Here is a 22,500-nt window from a genome sequence, read left to right as displayed (position 1 = left end):
TGTGTGTGGAGTGTGTATAACATTAAACTAAATAAAGTACATGAAATGACATGGTGTAATGAGTGAAATGAGTCAGTGGTGTGTGTGTGTGTGTGTGTGTGTGTGTGTGTGTGTGTGTGTGTGTGTGTGTGTGTGTGTGTGTGTGTGTGTGTGTGTGTGTGTGTGTGTGTGTGTGTGTGTGTGTGTGTGTGTGTGTGTGTGTGTGTGTGTGTGTGTGTGTGTGTGTGTGTGTTATTTGGTCTTGTGATACTCACTGTAGTTTCTCCAGTTTACAGTTGGGATCCTCCAGAAGAGAAGAAAGATGCTTCACTCCTGAGTCTCCTGCTTTATTCCTACTCAGCTGCAGCTCTCTCATGTGTGAGGGGTTTGATCTCAGTGCTGATGCAAGAGCTCTGAAGCCTTCCTCTCCAATACTGCAGTCATCCAGGCTGTAGAGAGAAGTAGGAGAAATACTTCATCTTCATTTGCTTTAGGACAATCAACATTGCTGTCAAATTTACAATACTCTGTGTGTGTGTGTGTGTGTGTGTGTGTGTGTGTGTGTGTGTGTGTGTGTGTGTGTGTGTGTGTGTGTGTGTGTGTGTGTGTGTGTTGTGATTGTGTCGTCTAAACAAAGAGGGCAGCAGTTATTACCTGAGACAACATTAAAAAGTGTATATAGATTGTGTTATGCAGTGTGTGTGGAGTGTGTGTGGAGTGTGTATGGAGTGTGTATGGAGTGTGTATGGAGTGTGTAATGGAGTGTGTATGGAGTGTGTAATGGAGTGTGTATGTATTGAGTGTGTATGGGGTGTGTATGGAGTGTGTATGGGGTGTGTATGGAGTGTTTATGGAGTGTGTGTGGAGTGTGTGATGAGTGTGTAATGGAGTGTGTGTGGAGTGTGTATAGAGTGTGTGTGTGGAGTGTGTATAACATTAAACTAAATAAATTACATGAAATGACATGGTGTAATGAGTGAAATGAGTCAGTGATGTGTGTGTGTGTGTGTGTGTGTGTGTGTGTGTGTGTGTGTGTGTGTGTGTGTGTGTGTGTGTGTGTGTGTGTGTGTGTGTGTGTGTGTGTTGGTCTTGTGATACTCACTCTAGTTTCTCCAGTTTACAGTTGGGATCCTCCAGAAGAGAAGAAAGATGCTTCACTCCTGAGTCTCCTGCTTCATTCCCACTCAGCTGCAGCTCTCTCATGTGTGAGGGGTTTGATCTCAGTGCTGATGCAAGAGCTCTGAAGCCTTCCTCTCCAATACTGCAGTTACCCAGGCTGTAGAGAGAAGTAGGAGAAATACTTCATCTTCATTTCCTTTAGGACAATCAACATTACTGTCAAATTTACAATACTCTTTGCGTGTGTGTTTGTTTTGTGTGTGTGTGTGTGTGTATGTGTGTGTGTGCTATAATGCTATGGTGTCGTAATGTTACAATGTGAGAGATCACAAAATTGAGTGAGAGAGACAGTAACTGACTGACTCAGTGGTGTGTGTGTGTGTGTGTGTGTGTGTGTGTGTGTGTGTGTGTGTGTGTGTGTTCGTGTGAGAAAAAGAGATAAAACACAACGTCAAATGCACTGATAGCAACTCAGTATTTGGTCTGGTGATACTCACTCTAGTTTCTCCAGTTTACAGTTGGGATCCTCCAGAAGAGAAGAAAGATGCTTCACTCCTGAGTCTCCTGCTTCATTCCCACCCAGCTGCAGCTCTCTCATGTGTGAGGGGTTTGATCTCAGTGCTGATGCAAGAGCTCTGAAGCCTTCCTCTCTAATACTGCAGTTATCCAGGCTGTAGAGAGAAGTAGGAGAAATACGTCATCTTCATTTCCTTTTGGACAATCAACATTACTGTCACATTTACAACACTGTTTGAGTGTGTGTGTGTGTGTGTGTGTGTGTGTGTGTGTGTGTGTGTGTGTGTGTGTGTGTGTGCATGTGTGCGTCGTGTGTGTGTGTGTGTGTGTGTGTGTGTGTGTGTGTGTGTGTGTGTGTGTGTGTGTGTGTGTGTGTGCATGTGTGCGTCGTGTGTGTGTATGTGTGTGTGTGTGTGTGTGTGTGTGTGTGTGTGTTTGTGTGTGTGTGTGTGTGTGTGTGTGTGTTTGTGTGTGTGTGTGTGTGTGTGCATGTGTGCGTCATGTGTGTGTATGTGTGTGTGTGTGTGTTTTCATGGGCGGTGCCAGGAGCTGCTGCTACAGCTGCATTATCATCACTGATACACATCAGATTCATCACTCACCCCCCTTTACAGCTGCTGCTACAGCTGCATTATCATCACTGATACACATCAGATTCATCACTCACCCCCCTTTACAGCTGCTGCTACAGCTGCATTATCATCACTGATACACATCAGATTCATCACTCACCCCCCTTTACAGCTGCTGCTACAGCTGCATTATCATCACTGATACACATCAGATTCATCACTCACCCCCCTTTACAGCTGCTGCTACAGCTGCATTATCATCACTGATACACATCAGATTCATCACTCACCCCCCTTTACAGCTGCTGCTACAGCTGCATTATCATCACTGATACACATCAGATTCATCACTCACCCCCCTTTACAGCTGCTGCTACAGCTGCATTATCATCACTGATACACATCAGATTCATCACTCACCCCCCTTTACAGCTGCTGCTACAGCTGCATTATCATCACTGATACACATCAGATTCATCACTCACCCCCCTTTACAGCTGCTGCTACAGCTGCATTATCATCACTGATACACATCAGATTCATCACTCACCCCCCTTTACAGCTGCTGCTACAGCTGCATTATCATCACTGATACACATCAGATTCATCACTCACCCCCCTTTACAGCTGCTGCTACAGCTGCATTATCATCACTGATACACATCAGAGCATCTTACAATGAAACAGCCTCACTGTACTGAACACACAGCACTGTGTACATTTCACAAAACTGCACTTCTATATGGCAAAAGAAAGGACATGGAATAGTCTATTTATGTTGATGTGATTAAGAAAACAATGATGATTGATTTTGTAACACCATCAGCAACACCACCTTTAACCCCAGCTGTTTTATGTGAAGTGAATGCAACAACAACCACTAACCGTAATGTCTGCAGTGTGCAATGGGGATCCTGCAGTAAAGCACACAGCTGAGTCACTCCCAAGGCTTCTGGTATGTGCCCACTCAGATTCAGCTGAGTCATGAGTAAGGGGTTTGAACCCACAGCTGAAGCCACAGCAGCACAGACTTCCTCAGCAGCACTACTCTTCAGGAACCTGGACACATAAGGAGGACAACACACCTTTCATCTCACCTGACATAATCATCACTGATGTGGGCATTGAAAGACACAAAGACAGACAATCGAGAAATAATGAAATGATGAGCTGTTTTTACATGTGCTGTTTTCAGGGGAAAGGGTGTATTCCTACCCATTTATGTGTGTGTTATTATTTTATCTGCTTGGCCTGGTGCTGCAGCTTTAAATCTTATAGATTCAGTTTTCTCTGCAGGCCCTAAGCTCATCTTGTCTCTTCAAATATCATATTCATAACAGACCAACTGAATTTCTACAGCAGGTGTCTCCACCACAACAAAGTCAACTGCAAGCAGTCTGAATCTTCACAAGCTTGATATCTCCATGTGAAGCATTTGACAACATTTGATACACAACTGGACTGTCCACGGTTCTTCCAGAAATACTTACTGGACATTTCTCAGTGTACACTGTGGATCCTCCTTCAGGTCTATAAGCAGTTTGACTCCAGATTTCCCTGGATCATTTCCTCTGAGATCAAGCTCTCTGAGGTGTTTGGGATTTACCTTCAGGGCTGAAGCCAGACTAGCATAGCCTTTGTCTGTGATACTGCAGTCAGACAGCCTGAAAGGAAATTATTATTTAGTCAATGCACCAAAAAACACCAACAGACAACATCACTGCTATGTGATAAAAGACCCCCACCCCCCACTAGACAAAATCACTGCTATGTGAAGACACCCCCCCCCCCCCCCCCCCAACAACAACATCACTGTATCATGTATCTTATTGAGAAATACTGAAATGTCTTATTAACCCTATGAGCCCTAAGCTGTTTTAAGGGCATTTTCACTGCCTCTAGTTAGAAGCATTTATCCTGGTCATTGTAAGTGCCATTCACACATGCTACATATTGTTTTTTTCAGCACAGTCTAGGCTATCCAGATCTGCCACAATATCATGTATAAATACTTGCATTGATTTGATTTAGATTTTTAAATAATACAAATTTGAAAAGCGTACTATACAAATTCTTACATTTTGACGTGTATCTCACCACAGCAAGCTCACATCTCGACGAAACATGGTTACATGGTTATGTAGGCCTGACTGTCTTGAACACGGCAATATAAGAACCATGGTGGAGGTATACTTTGGAGCTGAGTAATTTACAGAAATATGTAGTGTGTGCCTTCCAGAAATAAATGGCAATTTTTATTTAGTGATGACAAAATGACTTTTTGCCACTTTTTGCGCTCCATATTTGTGACACTAGCTGATCTGACATGACTTGTTTGCGGTAGCACAAATGATGTGCACAGATGATGATTCTCTATAATATTTGTTTTACTGCATTGCAATGAACAAAGTAAAGGCAAAAAGTGTTTATTTGTCAAACAAATTTGGATGCAATATGAGTCTTGGAGTTTGCTAGGATCTCAAAACCGTGTTATGAACGTGACTTGTCATAGAGAAACACATGATAACATTGGATTATGAACATAGGCTATTATGCCACACAAAAACACGAGGTAAGTGGAGCTAAATGAAGTTATTATTTTGCTGTCACTTCGTCTGTTTTATGGCCTAGAAGGTTGTATTTGCTATCTGTGGATAGCTCTAGCTCTCCTCTTTCATCTGACATGCGTGCCATACCTTTTTGATAGCGGTTTCACGAGGAAATCAAACGAGAGTAAAGGTAGCCAAAGCTATATGACATTATTATTTGTTTGTAACTTCATCTGATTTTATCATACGAAATGATCGATGTATTTGGTATCAATGCAAAGCTCGGCTTCTCCTCTTTCATTTGATATGCGTGTCATGTCTGTGCGATGCGTGGTCCGCGAGTAATTCAAGCGAGAGTTCTGGATGCGCCGGTGAACGCAGAGCAATTATAGACTGTAAATATGATATACTTTGATTTAACTTCATCATTTTATTTTATTTTCATACTTGATTGTACAGACAAGTGTTTAGTATCGTTGGAAAGCCCCGGTTCTCCTTTTTCCTGCAATATAAGTTTCATCTCGCTGTGACTAATAATAGCGGAGCAATGTAACAAAGAAAATGTGTGTGTTTTTTGACGCACTTTGCGTCCGTCGGGCTCATAGGGTTAAGGAATACTGAAATGTCTTACTCGAGTGTCTCCAGTGGACAGTTTGGATTACCCAGTCCACTACACAGTTCTTGGACACCATTATCTCCAATACTGTTGTCATTGAGGTCTAGATTTTTCAGCTTTGAAGATGCTTTGGTGAGGACAGATGCCAGACCTGCACAGCTCCTCTCAGTGATACTGCAGTCAGAGAGCCTGAAAGGAAATTATTATTTAGTCAATGCACCAGAAAACACACAATATGTTTTCACACAACAGACATCATCACTGCTATTTGATAAAAAGACCCCCACCCCCCACTAGACAAAATCACTGCTATGTGAAGACCCCCCCTCCCGTCAACAACATCACTGTATCATGTGTCTTATTGAGAAATACTGAAATGTCTTATTAAGGAATACTGAAATGTCTTATTGAGAAATACTGAAATGTCTTACCCGAGTGTCTCCAGTGTACAGTTTGGGTTACCGAGTCCACTACACAGTTCTTGGACACCATTATCTCCAACACTGTTGTCATTGAGGTCCAGATTTTTCAGCTTTGAAGATGCTTTGGTGAGGACAGATGCCAGACCTGCACAGCTCCTCTCAGTGATACTGCAGTCAGAGAGCCTGAAAGGAAATTATTATTTAGTCAATGCACCAAAAAACACACAATATGTTTTCACACAACAGACATCATCACTGCTATTTGATAAAAAGACCCCCACCCCCCACTAGACAAAATCACTGCTATGTGAAGACCCCCCCTCCCATCAACAACATCACTGTATCATAGGGATGCAACGGTTTTCAATAATTTATTGAACCGTTCGGTTTGGCCTGTTCGGTTCAATAGACTCACCTAAACCGCAATATTTCGGTATACGCGACATTAAACTTTTTATTTAATACAAGGTTATTGCGCGCGCGTAGCCTGGGAGCGATAGAGAGGAGTGCTTAGGACCCGGGGGATGCGTTTTCTCTGACTGTTCAGCTTGCCTCTCGTCAACCTTGCAACAACCAATCAGAATTTTACTGAATTTCCCAAGAGCCAATAAGCGCGTTGAAATGCAAATGAAGGAGTCATGTGAGAAGAAACAAACTTTACCGGCGGCTGCATGATCATGGCGACATTTGAAGTAGCCCACGAACAAGGCAAAAAGACCGTCAGTAAACAAAGCACAGTGTGCATTGCAAGCACTGCTTCACAACGATCACCCAATAAAGATAACACATCCAACATGTCGGCCCACTTGCGCCTTCATCACCCGGCTGTAACCTTAAGTGGAGCAGCACGGAGAGTTAGTTTGCCACCGAAAACCCAACCATCCATTGCTGCAGCCTTTCGACAACAATATTCCTATAATTCCCAAAGACATAACGAATACGACGGCGTATTAGGGCCACGTATATATACTTTGTAAAGACGCAAATTTGCCACTTTAGAAGGTCGAAAATTTGCCACATTATAAAGTCTGTGTGTAACAGTGTAACCGGTGGTTTCTGCCCTGCGTTGATTGCTCGCGCTAGAGTAGCCTAAGAAAGCGTGACGCCGACACAGCTGAGTGTATTCTCTTTTTGATAGTTTACTGGAAAATATTGTAGGGATGGGAGGTTATAGGAGATGGGGAGGCTGACATGTCATTCCAAACTCGGGTCATTTATTTTCCTGACGTTGTACATGCTAGGCTACGGGCAGCGGGAGGTGTCCACTCGAAAAACAATAAACTCACTGCTAAATCAGTCAATCGCTCGTCCACTCGTCAATCACACAACTCTCTCGCACACACACGCACACACACACACACACACACACACACACGACAGGAGACACAGGGGAAACAGACACTTTGTGAAGTGGCAAATTTGCCACTTTCTTCTCGGAATATTGCCCCCCCGACAACAGGTTGCAATAATGTTCATTTCATTGTTCTAATATTTTTAATGCTGCACTGCACTTTTGTCTATGTTTACATTTTTTACGTTCATAAAAGAGGACAGGGCAGGCACTCCCAAATCAAATATCCATTTGAAACTACACATAATACTACCTCACCAATTATTTTGAGAAGATTTTCAGAATTGTTCACTACTTTTTTGAGGGTGTATAACAGTTAAGTATTTTCTTTAAATGTGTGAAGAACAGTGAGTTTATTAAATAAATAACTACACATTACTTTATGCTGCACTGCACTATGGATAACATTGCCTGTTTATGACAGAAGGCAATGATGGTGTTCTTTTCTTTTAATACATTTTTGTGATTCTGCTTCATCTGTGTCAGGCTATGCATTTAATATTTTCTCTGCAAGTGTAAGTAGAAGCACATTGTTGATTTGAAATAGAAAAGGCAAATATAGCCTCCTGTATGCTAGAGCCAAGATAATATTGATATATTGAAACCGAACCGTTACCGTGGCCCAAAAACCGTGATACAAACCGAACCGTGGCAAAACTGTACCGTTGCATCCCTAGTGTAGATCTTCTCTAGCAGAGCAGAGCTCCCTTGTTTGGGCATTCCTTCAAACACACTCTGGTACTTGTTCTTGAGATTTCTCTTCAGTTCAGTCTGCCACACTACACAAAGTTCAACTACAGAAAAGCATAAATCATGTCAAAAACAAAATAATGTTAGCCAGCCACCAACACTCAAGACAATATGTCCAATGTGTCTTTTACACCATGCCTTTTAGTTCCTTATTGATGTTCAATTCAAATGGAAATAAATATCTACATATCTACATACAATGCATAAACACTGACATCAGAAATAGCTTTTTTAAGACATTTTCTAAGACAAATGTATTCCCTACACTGGACTCCTCGCTACTGTTACTCATGGACTCTCTCTGTTTGTTTAACACTCTGTAAAGCACCATGAGACGTGTAATATTTTGGCGCTCTATAAATTCAATTAAATTAAAAAAAAATTGAAATTATTTTCTGTTTCTCTGATGTAGCTCTCTGTTTTATTGATCAAAACCATAGGAAATGCAATTAAAGGAACATGTCTTACTTTCTTGCAGTCTGTCAGCAATATTGTTCTGTTCCATGTTCCTCAGGAAGTGCAGTGCCATCTTGAGAGCCCCTTCTCTGGCATCACTCTCATCCTGCTCTTTATCATCAAAGTTTTCTTGGTAATCTGGACTCTGTATCTCTTCAGCTCATTCTTCACAAAGGTGATGATCTTCTCCTCAAGCACCTGGTGTACAAATATCTGGTTATAGTTTGCACTACAATACCCAGCTTTTCAATAAGTCCATATTATTATTGTTCTGCATTGTGAATGTCAAATGTCATTGTGAATGTCATTTTGTCAAAGTGTGTATATCAGTGCAGCATGATATAGCTGCATCCAGACCTGGAATATGTGCTTGAGGTCCCCCTGGCTAAACTGGTCACTGACAGCATCTGGTTTGCATTCTTCCATTTGACCACTGAGTAATTAAGACAAAAAAACCACAAACAGACTTCCATTAGTTGTGCATGCAAGCATTTGTAAAACACTGATATCTGCCAGATGCCTAAACTTCAGATTTTGATGATCTGGACCAGAAATCTATCTACTGAAAGGAAGTTGGAATTAGCATTATAAGATGTATAACATCTGCATCCTACATATTGAAGACCATCCTGTTTGATTTAGTTTAGATTATGCTGTCAGTGGCACCTTATATTTCAGAAATGCTGATACTAAGGGCTGATTTGAGGGTGTTTGTGTGACAGGCTTGTTAGGCTGTGGAACTGACCCACGGCATGAATGCCCAATCAGGTTTGATGCACCTGTCTTATGTCCATCATATCTGTACGACGCCTCACAGTCAAAGCAGATAATGCAGTCTGCGACTGTGTCATCACATAGGACGACCAGCCCAAATCTCTCCCAAACCTTAATGATTTGGCCTACTTGCTGCACAACTTTTGCAGTCAATACGACAGAAAGTCGTATGGTAGTATGGTAAACAAATCAAATTAACTATTGTATGGCTCTTAAGGGAAAGGGAAAACACATGTTTGGTATTAATGGCGTAAAATGTTTCTGACCCCTGATCTAAATAGAAGTACAAAGAGTGATGCATGATGGAGATCCCATCCAGTAACTGAGTCTTTCCCAGGGGAAATAAAGCATGCATTTGATCCTATATCACCTGCTCTGTTTTAAGGACTTGCCTTGATCCATCTGTGACATCATCATGTTGGAAGTGTATGAAGCGATCATTTGACCGGTCACTCTTCATGGACACACAAGTGGGCACAGGTGATGGAGGCCTCTCATGATGGAATGAGCTGTGGTGTAAAAATAAAATCTGTGACAAAAATATGTTGTGTCCTATATAGAGCTGGGATACTCTTTATAGTACAAATGCCTACACATAAATGGATGCACACAGATAGCACAGATAGCACCATGCTAATGTAGTGAGCAATATCTTGATCTGATTCATCAGCAACTGGCAATGTTTTCATCCAATAACTAATCAACTAATCATCAATGATTGGTTTTGATACTTTTGCAAGTAGACTACCAGTATTTCATTTTTGGGTGTTTAGCCCTTCAGTATTCAAGTGCTTGTCGGATATTCAGCTCATTAACACAGCAGAACTCTATTCAAAATGCAGTTGTTTCTATAGAAGAAACTATATGAATTTAACCAGAAAATGGCACAGATATTAAATTGATAACTGTTTGTTTTCATTATACTGTAAGCTGTTATCAACCACAAAGTGCTCATTGCATGAATGTTTTATGGACTTGCCTTGATCCATCTGTGACATCATCATGTTGGAAGTGTATGAAGCGATCATTTGACCGGTCACTCTTCATGGACACACAAGTGGGCACAGGTGATGGAGGCCTCTCATGATGGAGTGAGCTGTAGCGTGAAAACAACAATTATTTGCTATAGACATTGTAGGGATATTCTTAAAAAGTAGGATAAATGAAACAGTGTTAACTGTTTCATTCATCCTCTATCACACAGATGTGCAACATGTTCATATACCTGTTGCACAAATAAACAATAGCTAAGGAACTATACAGTATACAGCTGCCCTTAAAGCACCACAAAATTACAGTTAGAAGTCTCTGTTTTCTTTCTAAAGTGGCCTTAACACCTTTTTAACACCTTTAAAGGTCCTATAGAATGGATGAATTGAGTATTGCACTGTGTTCTCTGATGTTAAAATAGTATATTCAACTTTGATTTAAAAAAATAAACTAAATTGCAAGTTTACAAGACTAATTAAAACCATATATTTAGGCTGGGTATTGAAATGGTCTGTTTGACTAAATGGCGCCCTCTTTGGCAACCCCAATTGAACTTCAATGGCTTTGCGAGGTCTGACATCACAAGCAAGCAGTTTTGCGGAATCGCCCATTTTTTAGTGTCTATTTCTAAGTTCAAGATTTCCATATGAAGGAGGGCACAACCATGTCTCATGTTCATGATAGCTCTTTGTTTATGCACAACCTCTCATAATTCATGAAAACCAAGAAAAAAATTATTTCCATTCTAGGTCACCTTTAAACTAAGAACAGAATGGAACATCTTTAAGAAGCATAACTTATATCATGTGCTAAGTAGCCTACCTTTGCCCCTTCAGACTGCTGTCCTGTTTTGTGTTGACTTGTTGTTCCATGTTTCAGCCACTCCTCATATCATTCAAATGAATCTCATCATGACAAGCTACAATACAAATAACACAAATTACTTCTTTACTAAATTACAACAATTTCTCAATTTTGCTTTGTGTTGACTTGTTTTTCCATGTTTCAGCCATTTGTCAGAGCACCCAGATGAATCTGATCATGACATGGGGTGCCTCTCAACATGCCTCCTCGATCCTCGAGGGGCGTTCCCACTGATCTATAACTAACACTGGATAGACTATCCCATTGTTTCCCCCCCATCATTCTTTATGTAGATCAGTGAGGATCGAGGCATCGAGGAGTGAGGGAGGACGTATAAACGCTGCATGAGAGGCACCTATGCTTCAATGAAAACAATCAGAATGTGTACTAACATTTGTCTCAATGCTGCTGCTGCTGTTCTCACAGTATCTTTCTAACATACTGTACAACTCTTTAAACACTTTAGAGTTAAGAGACATATGTATTTTTGTATGCATAATATCTTGGAAATATATCCTACTTCAAATGCACTGTTGTGATTTTCACTACAGTGAACTACAGTGACATTCCATGGCAGTACAATGTACATTTTGATAATTTATTTGTTAAATAATGTGGTTTAAGTAGCTGTTGATACCAAACAAGTTGTACACAAAATTAATATGGCATATTCTACAATGAAATCAAAATGACATGCCTACACTCTGATGGCCTACATACTAAACTAGATAATGAGAAGGACTAGAAGACCAACAGCCAGTGTAGAGCCCCCCCCCCCCCCCCCCCCCACACACACACACACTCTTGCAGTACTTTACATACTGCTCGTATGATGCTACTGTATTTCTCTATACTCCATTGTCAACTGTAAATGTGGTCATACCAGAGAGGGTTAAAGCGGAGAGGATCTTTGGTCATACTGCACATAGCTTTATTTATACTGCTCCTATAACACTGCTGTTAACACTGCTAATCATTACTGTAGACTATACTCCATAGTCAACTGTACATATCGGTCATATCACACATACCCATAATTATACTGCTCTTATAATACTGCTGTTAACACTGCTAATCATTACTGTAGACCAGGGCTATTCAATTAGTTTGTAATAGGGGCCAGTTCATGAAAAGTATCACAACTGAGGGGCCGGAGAAATACCGCTTGAAATATGAGTAATTACGTACAAATGTAGATACAATAAACTAGAAACAGCACCAATATGGGTGTTCAAATGTTGCATTTTGTAAATGCTTAATATCAGAGCCCGTCCCTTACTAGACATTCTCTGATAATATAATTTTTTGGTGGTTATTTGTGTTTTGGGAATATTTCTGCCACAGGCCCAGACTACCACAATGGTAGGCCAACATTGGGAAGGTGACACTGAATCTATATTGCTAATATGTTGCATTTTGTAAAAGCATAATTATTTTGTGGTTATTTTGTTGTATTTGTGTTTTGGGAATATTTCTGCCACAGGCCCAGACTACCACAGTGGTAGGCATTGGGAAGGTGACACTGGATCTGCATTGCTATGGCTAATATGAAATCTGTGATAACATTAACAGCAATGGAATCTGAGCTTTGCGCAGTAACTGCTAGGTCCATACAATTTCCATTGGGCACAAACAGGTTTCAAACAGTATTTAAATGTATTAAATGTGCGTAATCGGTCGCATATGTAACTCTTCTCAACATACATTTAACGTTCCCACCATTTAAACTGGATGAACGTGTTCACAAATCAATTACTTACAGTGGACTTGACATCAAGGCGATGGATGTGTATTAGTTTCACGCTGAAACTATTTGCGTGGTGCAACCCGTTAAAATGTTAGTAGCTTATAATACTCCAACGTAGTGGCAATTTACGTTGAAACTAAGCTAAGATGGAACTTATATTATGTTCAACTCGGTCAAAACGTTACGTACAATTGGCTGAGGTGCAGTGGCTGCAGGACTTCAGAGCGAGTGAGAGCATGCAACAGAACTGATGCCACCAAAGTTAAACTTTTATAATGTATAATATCCAGTAACAAAGTAGCCTACAACGGCACCTCTTTGTATAATATCCAGTAACAAAGTAGCCTACAACGGCAACGCACCTCACAGAACATTATTTATACCCAGCTAACAATTTCTGGTTAGGAGAACGTTTTTAGAACGTTTTTTCCTGGTTAGGAAAACGTTGCCTGAAAGTTGCGAAAGTTGCCACAAGGTTCCCCAGGAAAGTTTTCTTGACGAAAATACTACGTTTTTTTCTGGTTGTTTATTTTGGTTAGCAGAACGTTCTCCTACCCTTTAGGGAACTTTACTATATTTGGTTGCATTAACGTTCCCCTAACCTCCCAGCAACAAAGTGTAAAGGGGGAAAAAATATGTAGAATTATAGTGACATCGAGGCATGGCTCCGCTGTACACTTGCCGTCTGCGGCGACAGCCTATCTGCAACCTGGGAGAGCGAACGTCTCTGATGACTAAGGCAATGACATTATACACGCATGACAATTCACTTACCATTAGCTGCTTGCTGAACTGCGACGAATACGGCTTGTTAGCATGTGCAAGTGTCAGCTAAGTACTTAAATGCGGTTAGGTCTAATACTTTCTTGTCTACGGTGTCTTTTCCTAATAAACGATTAGTCAGATCAAAACATAAGCAGAGCAGGCGCTAGCCTAACACACTGTTTCAACATTCAAAACAGGCTGTTTTTATTGCATCGTATGCCATTAAAAGTCCTCGGTTCAGAATTATGATGGATTTTGGTTTATTTTGTTTTAAATTGGGACTGGGAATTGTGGGATAGGCTGAGTGAACAGCACAGTAACATAGGCTATAACTTGGACGTGTTAATATAAAACAATTCTCCCCCGGGAACATTGTGCTGTTTAAGATGCAGTCTCAACGTTTGAGAAAGAATTCATTGAGTCCTCATGAGAGTCCTCATCATCATATTTTCATAACAAATAAAGCTTTAAAAACATGAATGCATTTCAGGTGCCACTCTAATCGATTATGGATTAATCCAAAACTATTCGTCAGATTAGTTAGCATGAAGTCGTTGTGTGCCTGCCTGGGACTATGGCTAGCTAGCTCTTCCACCCGGTTTACCCTATACAGTGTTTTTTTAAAGCCTGTTGGACTTAATGGAACAAGTGCATGGAGATGTGAAGAATGTGATCGATACCATACAGCCAGCCTACGTGAGTAACTTTATCTCTGTGTTATCCAAATGTCTTAAAGTTAGCGAGGTTGAGTCTGCTAAAACACCAACACCCCAGAACTCACGGACCCGAGATGGAAGTTTCTCAACCTAGCTTCGCTGGGCCCTTTAGCTGACGGGCTGGCTGGTCGGCCGAATATCAATCCAACAGAGGGGGGAAGAATAGAATAGGGCTATATGTCGATTTTGCAACAAATTATTCCGACTTTGCAGTGTGGCTGCTGGCCGTGTTCAATTGGAAACTCATAGAAACTCTGGGGCGATTTTCATCAATCAACCCCACGCACATAACCAGAGAATACCGATATGGTTATACAAATAAGATAGGCTACCTAAAAACAAATAAGTAGCAACGTTGTGTGAAAAGAGAAATGCAACCAGAATATAACGTTTTTTTCTTTAGTTGTAATAAAGTTCGGGAAACTTTGATAACCTGGAGCTAACGTTCTCTCCAGGGTATTAGAAGGTTACTGATAAACTAACCACAGGAGAACCAGCGGCTAACGTTATTTGCTTGCTGGGATTCAACCAGAATATAACGTTTTTTTCTTTAGTTGTAAAAACGTTAGGGGAACGTTATTTGTTTTGGCAACCTGGAGATAACGTTCTCTAAACGTTATTAGTAGGTTGCTGAAAAACGAACCATAGGGGAACCAAAAGCTAACGTTAGTGAAAGTTAGCAGAACGTTAATAGGGTTTGTGTGGAACTTTCTTCCGGGTTCTACAAAACATAACGATCGATTTCCGGTCGTTCGTTAACACAGCGAGTTATGCTACCTTGTACAGCCATAGACCTAAAAGAAACAGCCGGTGTTTACAGGAGCTATCATTAATAACTATTTCAGATGTATATCGTATTGCCAAAACGGACGTCCATAGCTCCGGGTACATGTAAAAAATATATTGTACTTTATTGTATACTTTTCCGAGTTTATTCATAATTATGAAGGTATGTAGCCTATGTAACTAACGTTTTCTCCTATCCGCCCTTTTACGTGTATTAGGCCTACCTAATATCATGTTTAGATATAGACGTGTGTTACCTATATTTCTATACAAATTAAGACGGCTGATTCATAAAGAAACGCATGCACCCACTCCATAAGTGTACCTAAATTAGATATGTACAAAAAAATGACATTTCACCGTGACTCAAAAGAGCTGTAAAACAGCTGCATGTACAAAATAGCTTTTGCTAATGGCGTTTGCTAACTAGACTATCAGCCTTGTATTTTTGCTCGCAGACGATTAAAACAATCAAATGAAGACTGCGATATCCTGTGTGTTTATGCTGGTATTTCATATTGCAAAAATGTTGTTGAATGAATGAATGAATGCTGTATCTTGTCCACCAGTCTCAAACTAAGACATAATGACACTGTCAGTGTAAAGTAGCTTTTCACAAGTCCATGCTGAAACTCGTGTGAACATTTGTGCACTGTTTCTTGTGTTATTAGCGTTATTGCTGGCGAGTGACCCCAGGTCACGAAGTTAAAGTTTAGGCTAATATCCTTAAAAACGTTTGTGCACAAATGTTTATTTTGCCTGCACAATCGTGCACAAACGAATCAAAACACTTGTATTCATATTTTCAACATATGGGGTGCAACATTCACACAGGTCATGCAGAAGAATGAAAAACCACACAGCTTGAGTAGGCTAATGTTTAGGGATGGGTTTGGGTATTCTGTTCAATTTCGCAGTCTGTTGCAGTTATTGTAGGCTAGTAGATTTGTAGGAACCCCCTTGTCAACAAACTTGCTCCAGCAACCTTACTAGACCCATTTTTAATTTAGTGGTCTGTTCAGACTACTGTTTAAGTAACAAACTTCACTGCAAAGGATACATCAGTGTGAATGTTTGTCCAATGGTCTCTTTGTGTTTTCTACACAGATAGTGCTTCGTGATTCAGAACCTGTCGTCATGACCTCCAGACAGTGTTCGTGCAAAGCTGGCACAGCAGTGTGTAATCACACTGCTCTTTCAAACAGCTCATTGCTGAATTGTGTTGTAGCAGTTTCAAATTCACTTGCCAAAATACATTAATACAAATATTTCCACACAGAATTTGTGTATATGGTGTATATTTGGTTATTAACTTTACGGTTTGTTTGAGTAGCTCAACTTTGTTTATTCAATGCCCATTTATTCATCTCCCGCTTTAAAAGGATCTTGACCGCTACATGACTGCTCTGAAATCATTGGTCGGTATATTGTGCCTTTCATTATACTATATTGCCAAAAGTATTCGCTCACCTGTCTTGACTCTCATATGAACTTCAGTCACATCCCATCCTTAATCCGTAGGGTTTATTATGACATCGGTCCACTCTTTGCAGCTATAACATTATAGACAGAGTTTGGTGTAGATGAACTTGACTGGACAGGACAGAGTCCTGACCTCAACCCAATAGAACATCAAATCCCATACACACACTCCTAAACCTTGTGGAAAGTCTTCCCAGAAGAGTTGAAGCTGTTATAGCTGCAGAGGGTGGACCGACGTCATCATAAACCCTACAGATTAAAGATGGGATGTGACTGAAGTTCAAATGTGAGTAATTTCATTTCATTTTCATTTCATGTTTATTATACAGGAAAGTATTAAAAGTAACAGAGTTACAGTTTAAAACGGGCCTGACCCAGTGAGAAGCTGATTTCCAGCAGGTTCCTGTTCTGCATTACATATAACAAGTAACAGGGACAAAGCACATCATACATCACATTTACATACAACAAAAGGCAAACATAGACATCAGACTTAACAAAGACAGTAGTTTAGAGGTCAGTGTTTGCAAGTGTATGTATTGAGGAGTAGTAGTTTATAGTGTTTTTTGAATTGTGTGATGGATTGTAATTCTCTAATGTGTTGAGGAATGTCATTCCAGACTCTGGTAGTGTGTATGAAGGATCTCTGCCCAAAGCCATTATTGCATGAGGGCACTGGGTGGAGGGCCATGGAGACTGACCTAGTGACACGCACTTGAGGCATGTTGTGTGTTGGTAAAATAGAGATGAGTGTCAAGACAGGTGAGCGAATACTTTTGGCAATATAGTGTAGTAACTTAACAAATGTGACCATTCAAAGCGAAATCAGTCGTTTTGCGCACAACGTTATTTTGAGAAAATCAACAATAACAAATTTCCGGGGTAAATGTTGAATTTCACGTTTTCGCATAATTCGACTGTATACCGTCTACAGTTTCATATCGTGAACGCATTTCACGGAAAAACATACGTTTTGACTGTTAAACCCGGCGAAGATTCAACATATTTGCTGTCATTCCCGTTGTGCACGCGCCGCTTAAAAAGGTGATTTCTCCTCTTCTGGCATATCTTGACAGGAGAACCATGTCAACTTTGGATGCTGTTATCTTAGCGATAGTTTGTGTAATACCCTCGATATACATATCGTTGGAAAGCTTAGTTTATGGCCGTTCACGTGAGCACAATAACTTAATTTAATACATTTTACCGAAACGACTGGTTCCGCTTTACAGGGTCACAAATGGAAATTCAGGGGTTTTGTCAAGGAAATGTCATGGAATTTTACATTTGACTTAAGAGTGGGAACCCCGGACATTGTACAAGACAAAAGTGTTTGTAACAGCATAGCAGTACAGTACATCCGAACACATTCAATTCAATTTTCAAATTCTTGTCATTTTCTTTTATTTTCACAACATAAAAACACAGACAATCAGATGCCTACTGGTCTACGCAGTGGGTCAACAGTCGTATCCAGAATTGTGGATGTCGCTGACTGTCCAAAACGGACAATTCTCCTTGTAGCAGGTTCAATCTGGAGGCAAAATGCATGAAAATGGCGGTAGCTGGCAAATCTGTGAAAAAGATCAAATTGCATTGTAAGACCACGTTGGATTGTACCCATACAGCATAAGCAGCGGAATTGCAATCAACTTTTCAAAATGTCTCCCATGAAGTAGTGCATGTCACATGCATTACATTTGTGCTTCAGTATCAGCATCTTCTTTGAGAAGCGGTTTACAGTCCTACGTGGAAGTTTGTGTGTGTGTGTGTGTGTGTGTGGGGGGGGGGGGGGGGGGGGGGTGGGTGGATGTCTATATTGAAAACATCCATTCTCTATTGCTTAATATCTGGGCTAATAATAATAATAATACATTTTATTTGTATTGCACTTTATATTATGGACAATCTCAAAGTGCTACAAAATTATAATGCAAATGGATAACAGAGGTGAGGAGTTCCTGTAGGTAGAGGGGAGCATGTCCATATATGCACTGGTGGGTGAGGAGTGAGATCTTATACTCTATTCTGAAATTAACCGGGAGCCAGTGGAGACTTTTCAGAATGGGGGTGATATGTTCATGCTTGCGCACCCTCATCAGGATCCTGGCAGCACTGTTCTGGATGTATTGAAGTCTCTGGATGCTCTTGCCAGAGATCCCAATGAGGAGTGCATTGCAATAGTCCAGCCTGGAGGAAACAAAGGCGTGGATGAGCTTCTCTGCATCGCCCAGGGTGAGAGCTGGACGGAGTTTGGCAATGTTCTTGAGGTGGTAAAATGAAGTCTTGCAGAGATGTTTGATGTGGGTGTCAAAAGTGAGTTGTGGGTCCATTTTAACACCCAAGTTGGTGACAGATGACCTAGCTTGCTAGGACCCAGATACAGTGAGGGGCAGTAGCTTCACTACTTGTAGCGAAGACACTAGCTTAACTACATTTTTTCAGTAGCTTGGTGGTAGATTTTCTGAAGCAGATAGCTTTTCAATAGCTTAGCTGTTTTTTTTCATGTGGTGCATTTGTGGAGCTCAACGCTTCCTTCTGACCAACCATACATCAATCATTTAAGCTATATTCTTTATAATTTTGAAAGACAAACAAATTTTCCATGACAGAGATGAAGCAACGGAATTGTGTTGGCAAAGATGTTGGTGGTAGTCTATTGTGGGGTTTTGTTAAGCAATGTCTATGAAATTGGCTGTCGAAGTACTTAGAAGTGTTAGAGTTAAGAGCTTGAGTTACAGTAAAAAGTTAGCTTACAGTTTATCCTGCAAACTTAAGAAATGGGCAAATCTAATTTGGGCCACAAAGCCTATGCACATTTCTCAGTAGGCCACATATGCACACTCCTCTCAGTATGCTTTACCTTCCTGTCACTACTACGTGCAGCCTGTTTTTCTCAAATTGATTTTGGATATTGTTTTTGAACTGAACATGTGTTATAGCATGTGTACATCAAGGCAATTAAGTTACTTATTTTATGCTGAGTTATGTTGGCTATTTTATTGCCATACACTTACTTGTCATGAAGCTGGTTTACTTTATTGGTTTGGAAATTAAAAAGTATCTTCTGATGTAACAAACTACTTTAGTGAAATGTATAACTTCAACATTTAGTCTTTAGGTAGCTTTTGTGTAGTTAAGCTTCATTTAATATAGAGCAGCTGGTAACTTGCCCATCACTGCCCTCATATAACGTGAATATGTTTTTTAAACAGTCAACAAATAATGTCTGCCTTTGTCTGAAATTAGAAATTGGCAGCCAAATGATAAACAAGTGTAACATAAAAAGCACACACAGAAGGAGGAGCAGAATTGACTCAGAACTGAAGCAGCCTAAATGTATAACTTTTTTCCTACCTGGTATTAATGTCCTCATCGGAGCTCTTGAAACTTTCTAGTAACGACAACTCCTCCAGTCGCTTCTGTAGCTGATGGCCTGCTGCTGTGCTGACATTTTCTCGCATGCCAGATCCAAAACTGAAGGTTCAGGATAGTCGTGACACCTCAAAGACACGCTGGCATCGATCAGCTCCTCGTCCTCCCCTTGCCGCTGTGTCCTCTGCCATACGCTTTGCCGAGCGACCGACAGGCTGAAGTTGTTTTCAGGCGAACAACACGGGTTTCAAACAGCGTCGGCCCCTTCAGTTATATCTCCCGACATAAAATGCCGACTGCAGACCGTATAGTGTCTTCGTATCACGAAATTATCACGCATAATGTTTCGGACCCATATCGATTTGGCAGACTCAAGGCCCCATCATGGGAACGGGTGGAAACTTTCCCCAGACACAGCATCTCAGCATTAAAACTGCTGAGCGGATGTTGCCGGTTTTGATTTATTAATAATCGTGACATTTTAATGAAGACAAATACAGGAACGTTTTAGTCAAAAATCAGAATTGTACTATAATTAGCCAAATTTCACAGTTACTTCAGAGGAGATCATCTACCGCTGCAGGTAACTAGCGTTGCAATGTGCGGAAGTGAAAAGCGGAAGTTCTGAATTCTGTTTTCCGGTTCGAACGTTGATTGTTCCACACAGAGCCTATTGTTTGCTGGGTAGGCGCTACTCGCAGTGTAGCCTATCACTGCACCTCAATTATCGTGTTTTCCACCAGCTATTTACGTCTCTACCGATCATAAGGATTTGCTCATAATAACATCAGCTAACACTTCAAGGGCCACTACAAAGTATCTCGGGGGCCGGATCCGGCCCGCGGGCCGCTAATTGAAGAGCCCTGCTGTAGACTATACTCCATAGTCAACTACATACTGTATCTGAGGTCATATCACACATACTCATATTCATACAGCTCTTATAATGCTGCTGTTAATACACACACACACACACACACACACACACACACACCCTTACACTTAGACATACGTAGCTGTATACATTTGTCTAGTGTTTATTCTGCAGTGCACTATGTCATAACTGTTCATAATGCACTAATCTGTTCACACTGCACTACCTACATTATTCTTTCAAATGTACTCTGTATTTCAGACCTACTGCTTTTTCTGCACCTCTGGCTGGACGCTGCTTTTAGATCTCTGTGCTTGTAGCCTACTCCGCACAATTACAATACAGTTTATCATATAAATTAATTTAATCTAACATGTACATAGCCAACAGAACAAATAATGACTCGATTCGGTGATTAGTAAAGTACTAAATCATAGCCTAGCTATGAGCCTATTCAGCCTAAAATGGAGGCTAGGCCTGTGCACGGAGCGCTAAATGGTTTCCTCATACGCAATCAACAGGCTACTGTGGAACGCGCACATGATTAAGACTGAACGCCAAGGTCATGAAACACAAAAAGTTATAAATGTTCAGTCCTAGCTCATTTATCAAATACACTCTTTTTAAACACGTTAGTGCAACACTGCTGATGATATATCCATAAAAGAAGCTCAACACCCACCTTTAGTTCGTCTTGTTCTGCGCCATTATACCCATGTCCCGATAAAAAGAAATGTGTTACATGTTTTAGGTGTGTTAGTAGCCTCACTTCGCAGATAAACTGATAATGGCTATGTTTCATATCCTAGGCTATATCAAAAGCTTTACTTGTTGAGCAGGGTGTTGACTTCGTCTTCCTTCCAGGTATTCCTTCCTGGTATTCCGATCGTTCTAGTTTACTTTCGCTTCTAAATCTCTTGCACACCTTTTATTTTCTCACCACTAAGCGGCGCTATTTACCTTAGAATTTATATGCACAGTGGAGACCAGACCTCATCGTAATCAAGGAAATTGAAGGAATGCAGGCTACCAAATAATTGGTATAGGTTACCAACACATTCTGGAGGCGCTGCAGTGATTCACTAGTCTGGCTATCACTATACTAAGCTCAATCTTTTAAAATCGAACATTAGTCATTAGGAGTCTGTGCTTTATTTTCTAGGCCTACTGCACAAGATAGCATGATCAATGGGCATAGTTCAAATGATTCTGTTTGCTTTTGGATAGTTCTACCAATAAACCTTGCCTTGCCTAGAAATCTATTCGCAAAAAAAAAAAAAAGTTTGTCTTGCCAGGCTACCCTTGAACCTGAATTCACATTAGATAAGATTGCTGAACTGCTTTAATCTACTGGATTATTCAGGAGATTTGATTCCTAATGTAATTTGACTTGTAAAGTGGAATCAAATAAATATAAGATGTTTGCATGTAATTAAATTACATGTCACCTAGTGGCCAACGTTTCAATAGTCAAGAGCCCAGGTCCCAGCAGCACAAACCCAACAGACATCCGGCGCAGCCAAGGCAGTCTTCACAACAGCGTAGGCCTCCAGGACCACAGGACAGCAAGGCTGGACAAGAGCACCAAGAATGACCAGCAGCACCACAGGTAGGAGAGGACACTCACACACTGAGAGACAATAAAACACAGTTACGGCCCGTTCAGCAGCAGTGGTGAGCGTTGAGGAGAGTTCAAGGCAGAGGTGGAAAAGTCAGCTTCAGAGAGTAAAAATCCAACCATGTATTGGTTCTACCTGTGCACTTAACACAGGTGATCTCACTAATTAGCTGCTCTGC

At 40.7% G+C, this 22,500-nt stretch overlaps 2 protein-coding genes across 2 annotated transcripts in view; both read right to left on the bottom strand.

The window, feature by feature from the left end:
* The window catches only part of LOC134059632 (NLR family CARD domain-containing protein 3-like), a 60,855-nt gene that overhangs the window by 1,149 nt on the left and 37,206 nt on the right, over positions 1-22,500 (bottom strand). Inside the window, exons 14-15 of the mRNA XM_062516074.1 lie at positions 1,082-1,255; positions 255-428 (exon numbers count right to left, since the gene is read on the bottom strand). Coding sequence (XP_062372058.1) covers positions 255-428; positions 1,082-1,255 — 348 coding nt within the window. The remainder of the gene's footprint in view (positions 1-254; positions 429-1,081; positions 1,256-22,500) is intronic.
* On the bottom strand, positions 5,360-8,472 carry LOC134059789 (ribonuclease inhibitor-like). Its single transcript, XM_062516292.1, has 4 exons — positions 8,343-8,472; positions 7,788-7,918; positions 5,783-5,956; positions 5,360-5,540 (listed from the first exon to the last, which is right to left on the bottom strand). Exons 2-4 carry the CDS (start codon positions 7,793-7,795, stop codon positions 5,363-5,365), a joined length of 360 nt encoding a protein of 119 aa, XP_062372276.1. The 5' UTR covers positions 7,796-7,918; positions 8,343-8,472; the 3' UTR covers positions 5,360-5,362.

Source organism: Sardina pilchardus, chromosome 16 (assembly GCF_963854185.1).
Source record: "Sardina pilchardus chromosome 16, fSarPil1.1, whole genome shotgun sequence".
In the NCBI taxonomy this organism is placed as follows: Eukaryota; Metazoa; Chordata; class Actinopteri; order Clupeiformes; family Clupeidae; genus Sardina; species Sardina pilchardus.
This window is presented reverse-complemented; position numbering and strand designations above follow the sequence as displayed.

Excerpts from the sequence above, each read along its gene's own strand:
- LOC134059789 (XM_062516292.1), bottom strand. Across the intron at positions 5,541-5,782 it reads TGTACACTGGAGACACTCGG|GCTCTCTGACTGCAGTATCA; the intron begins GTAAGACATTTC and ends ATTTCCTTTCAG.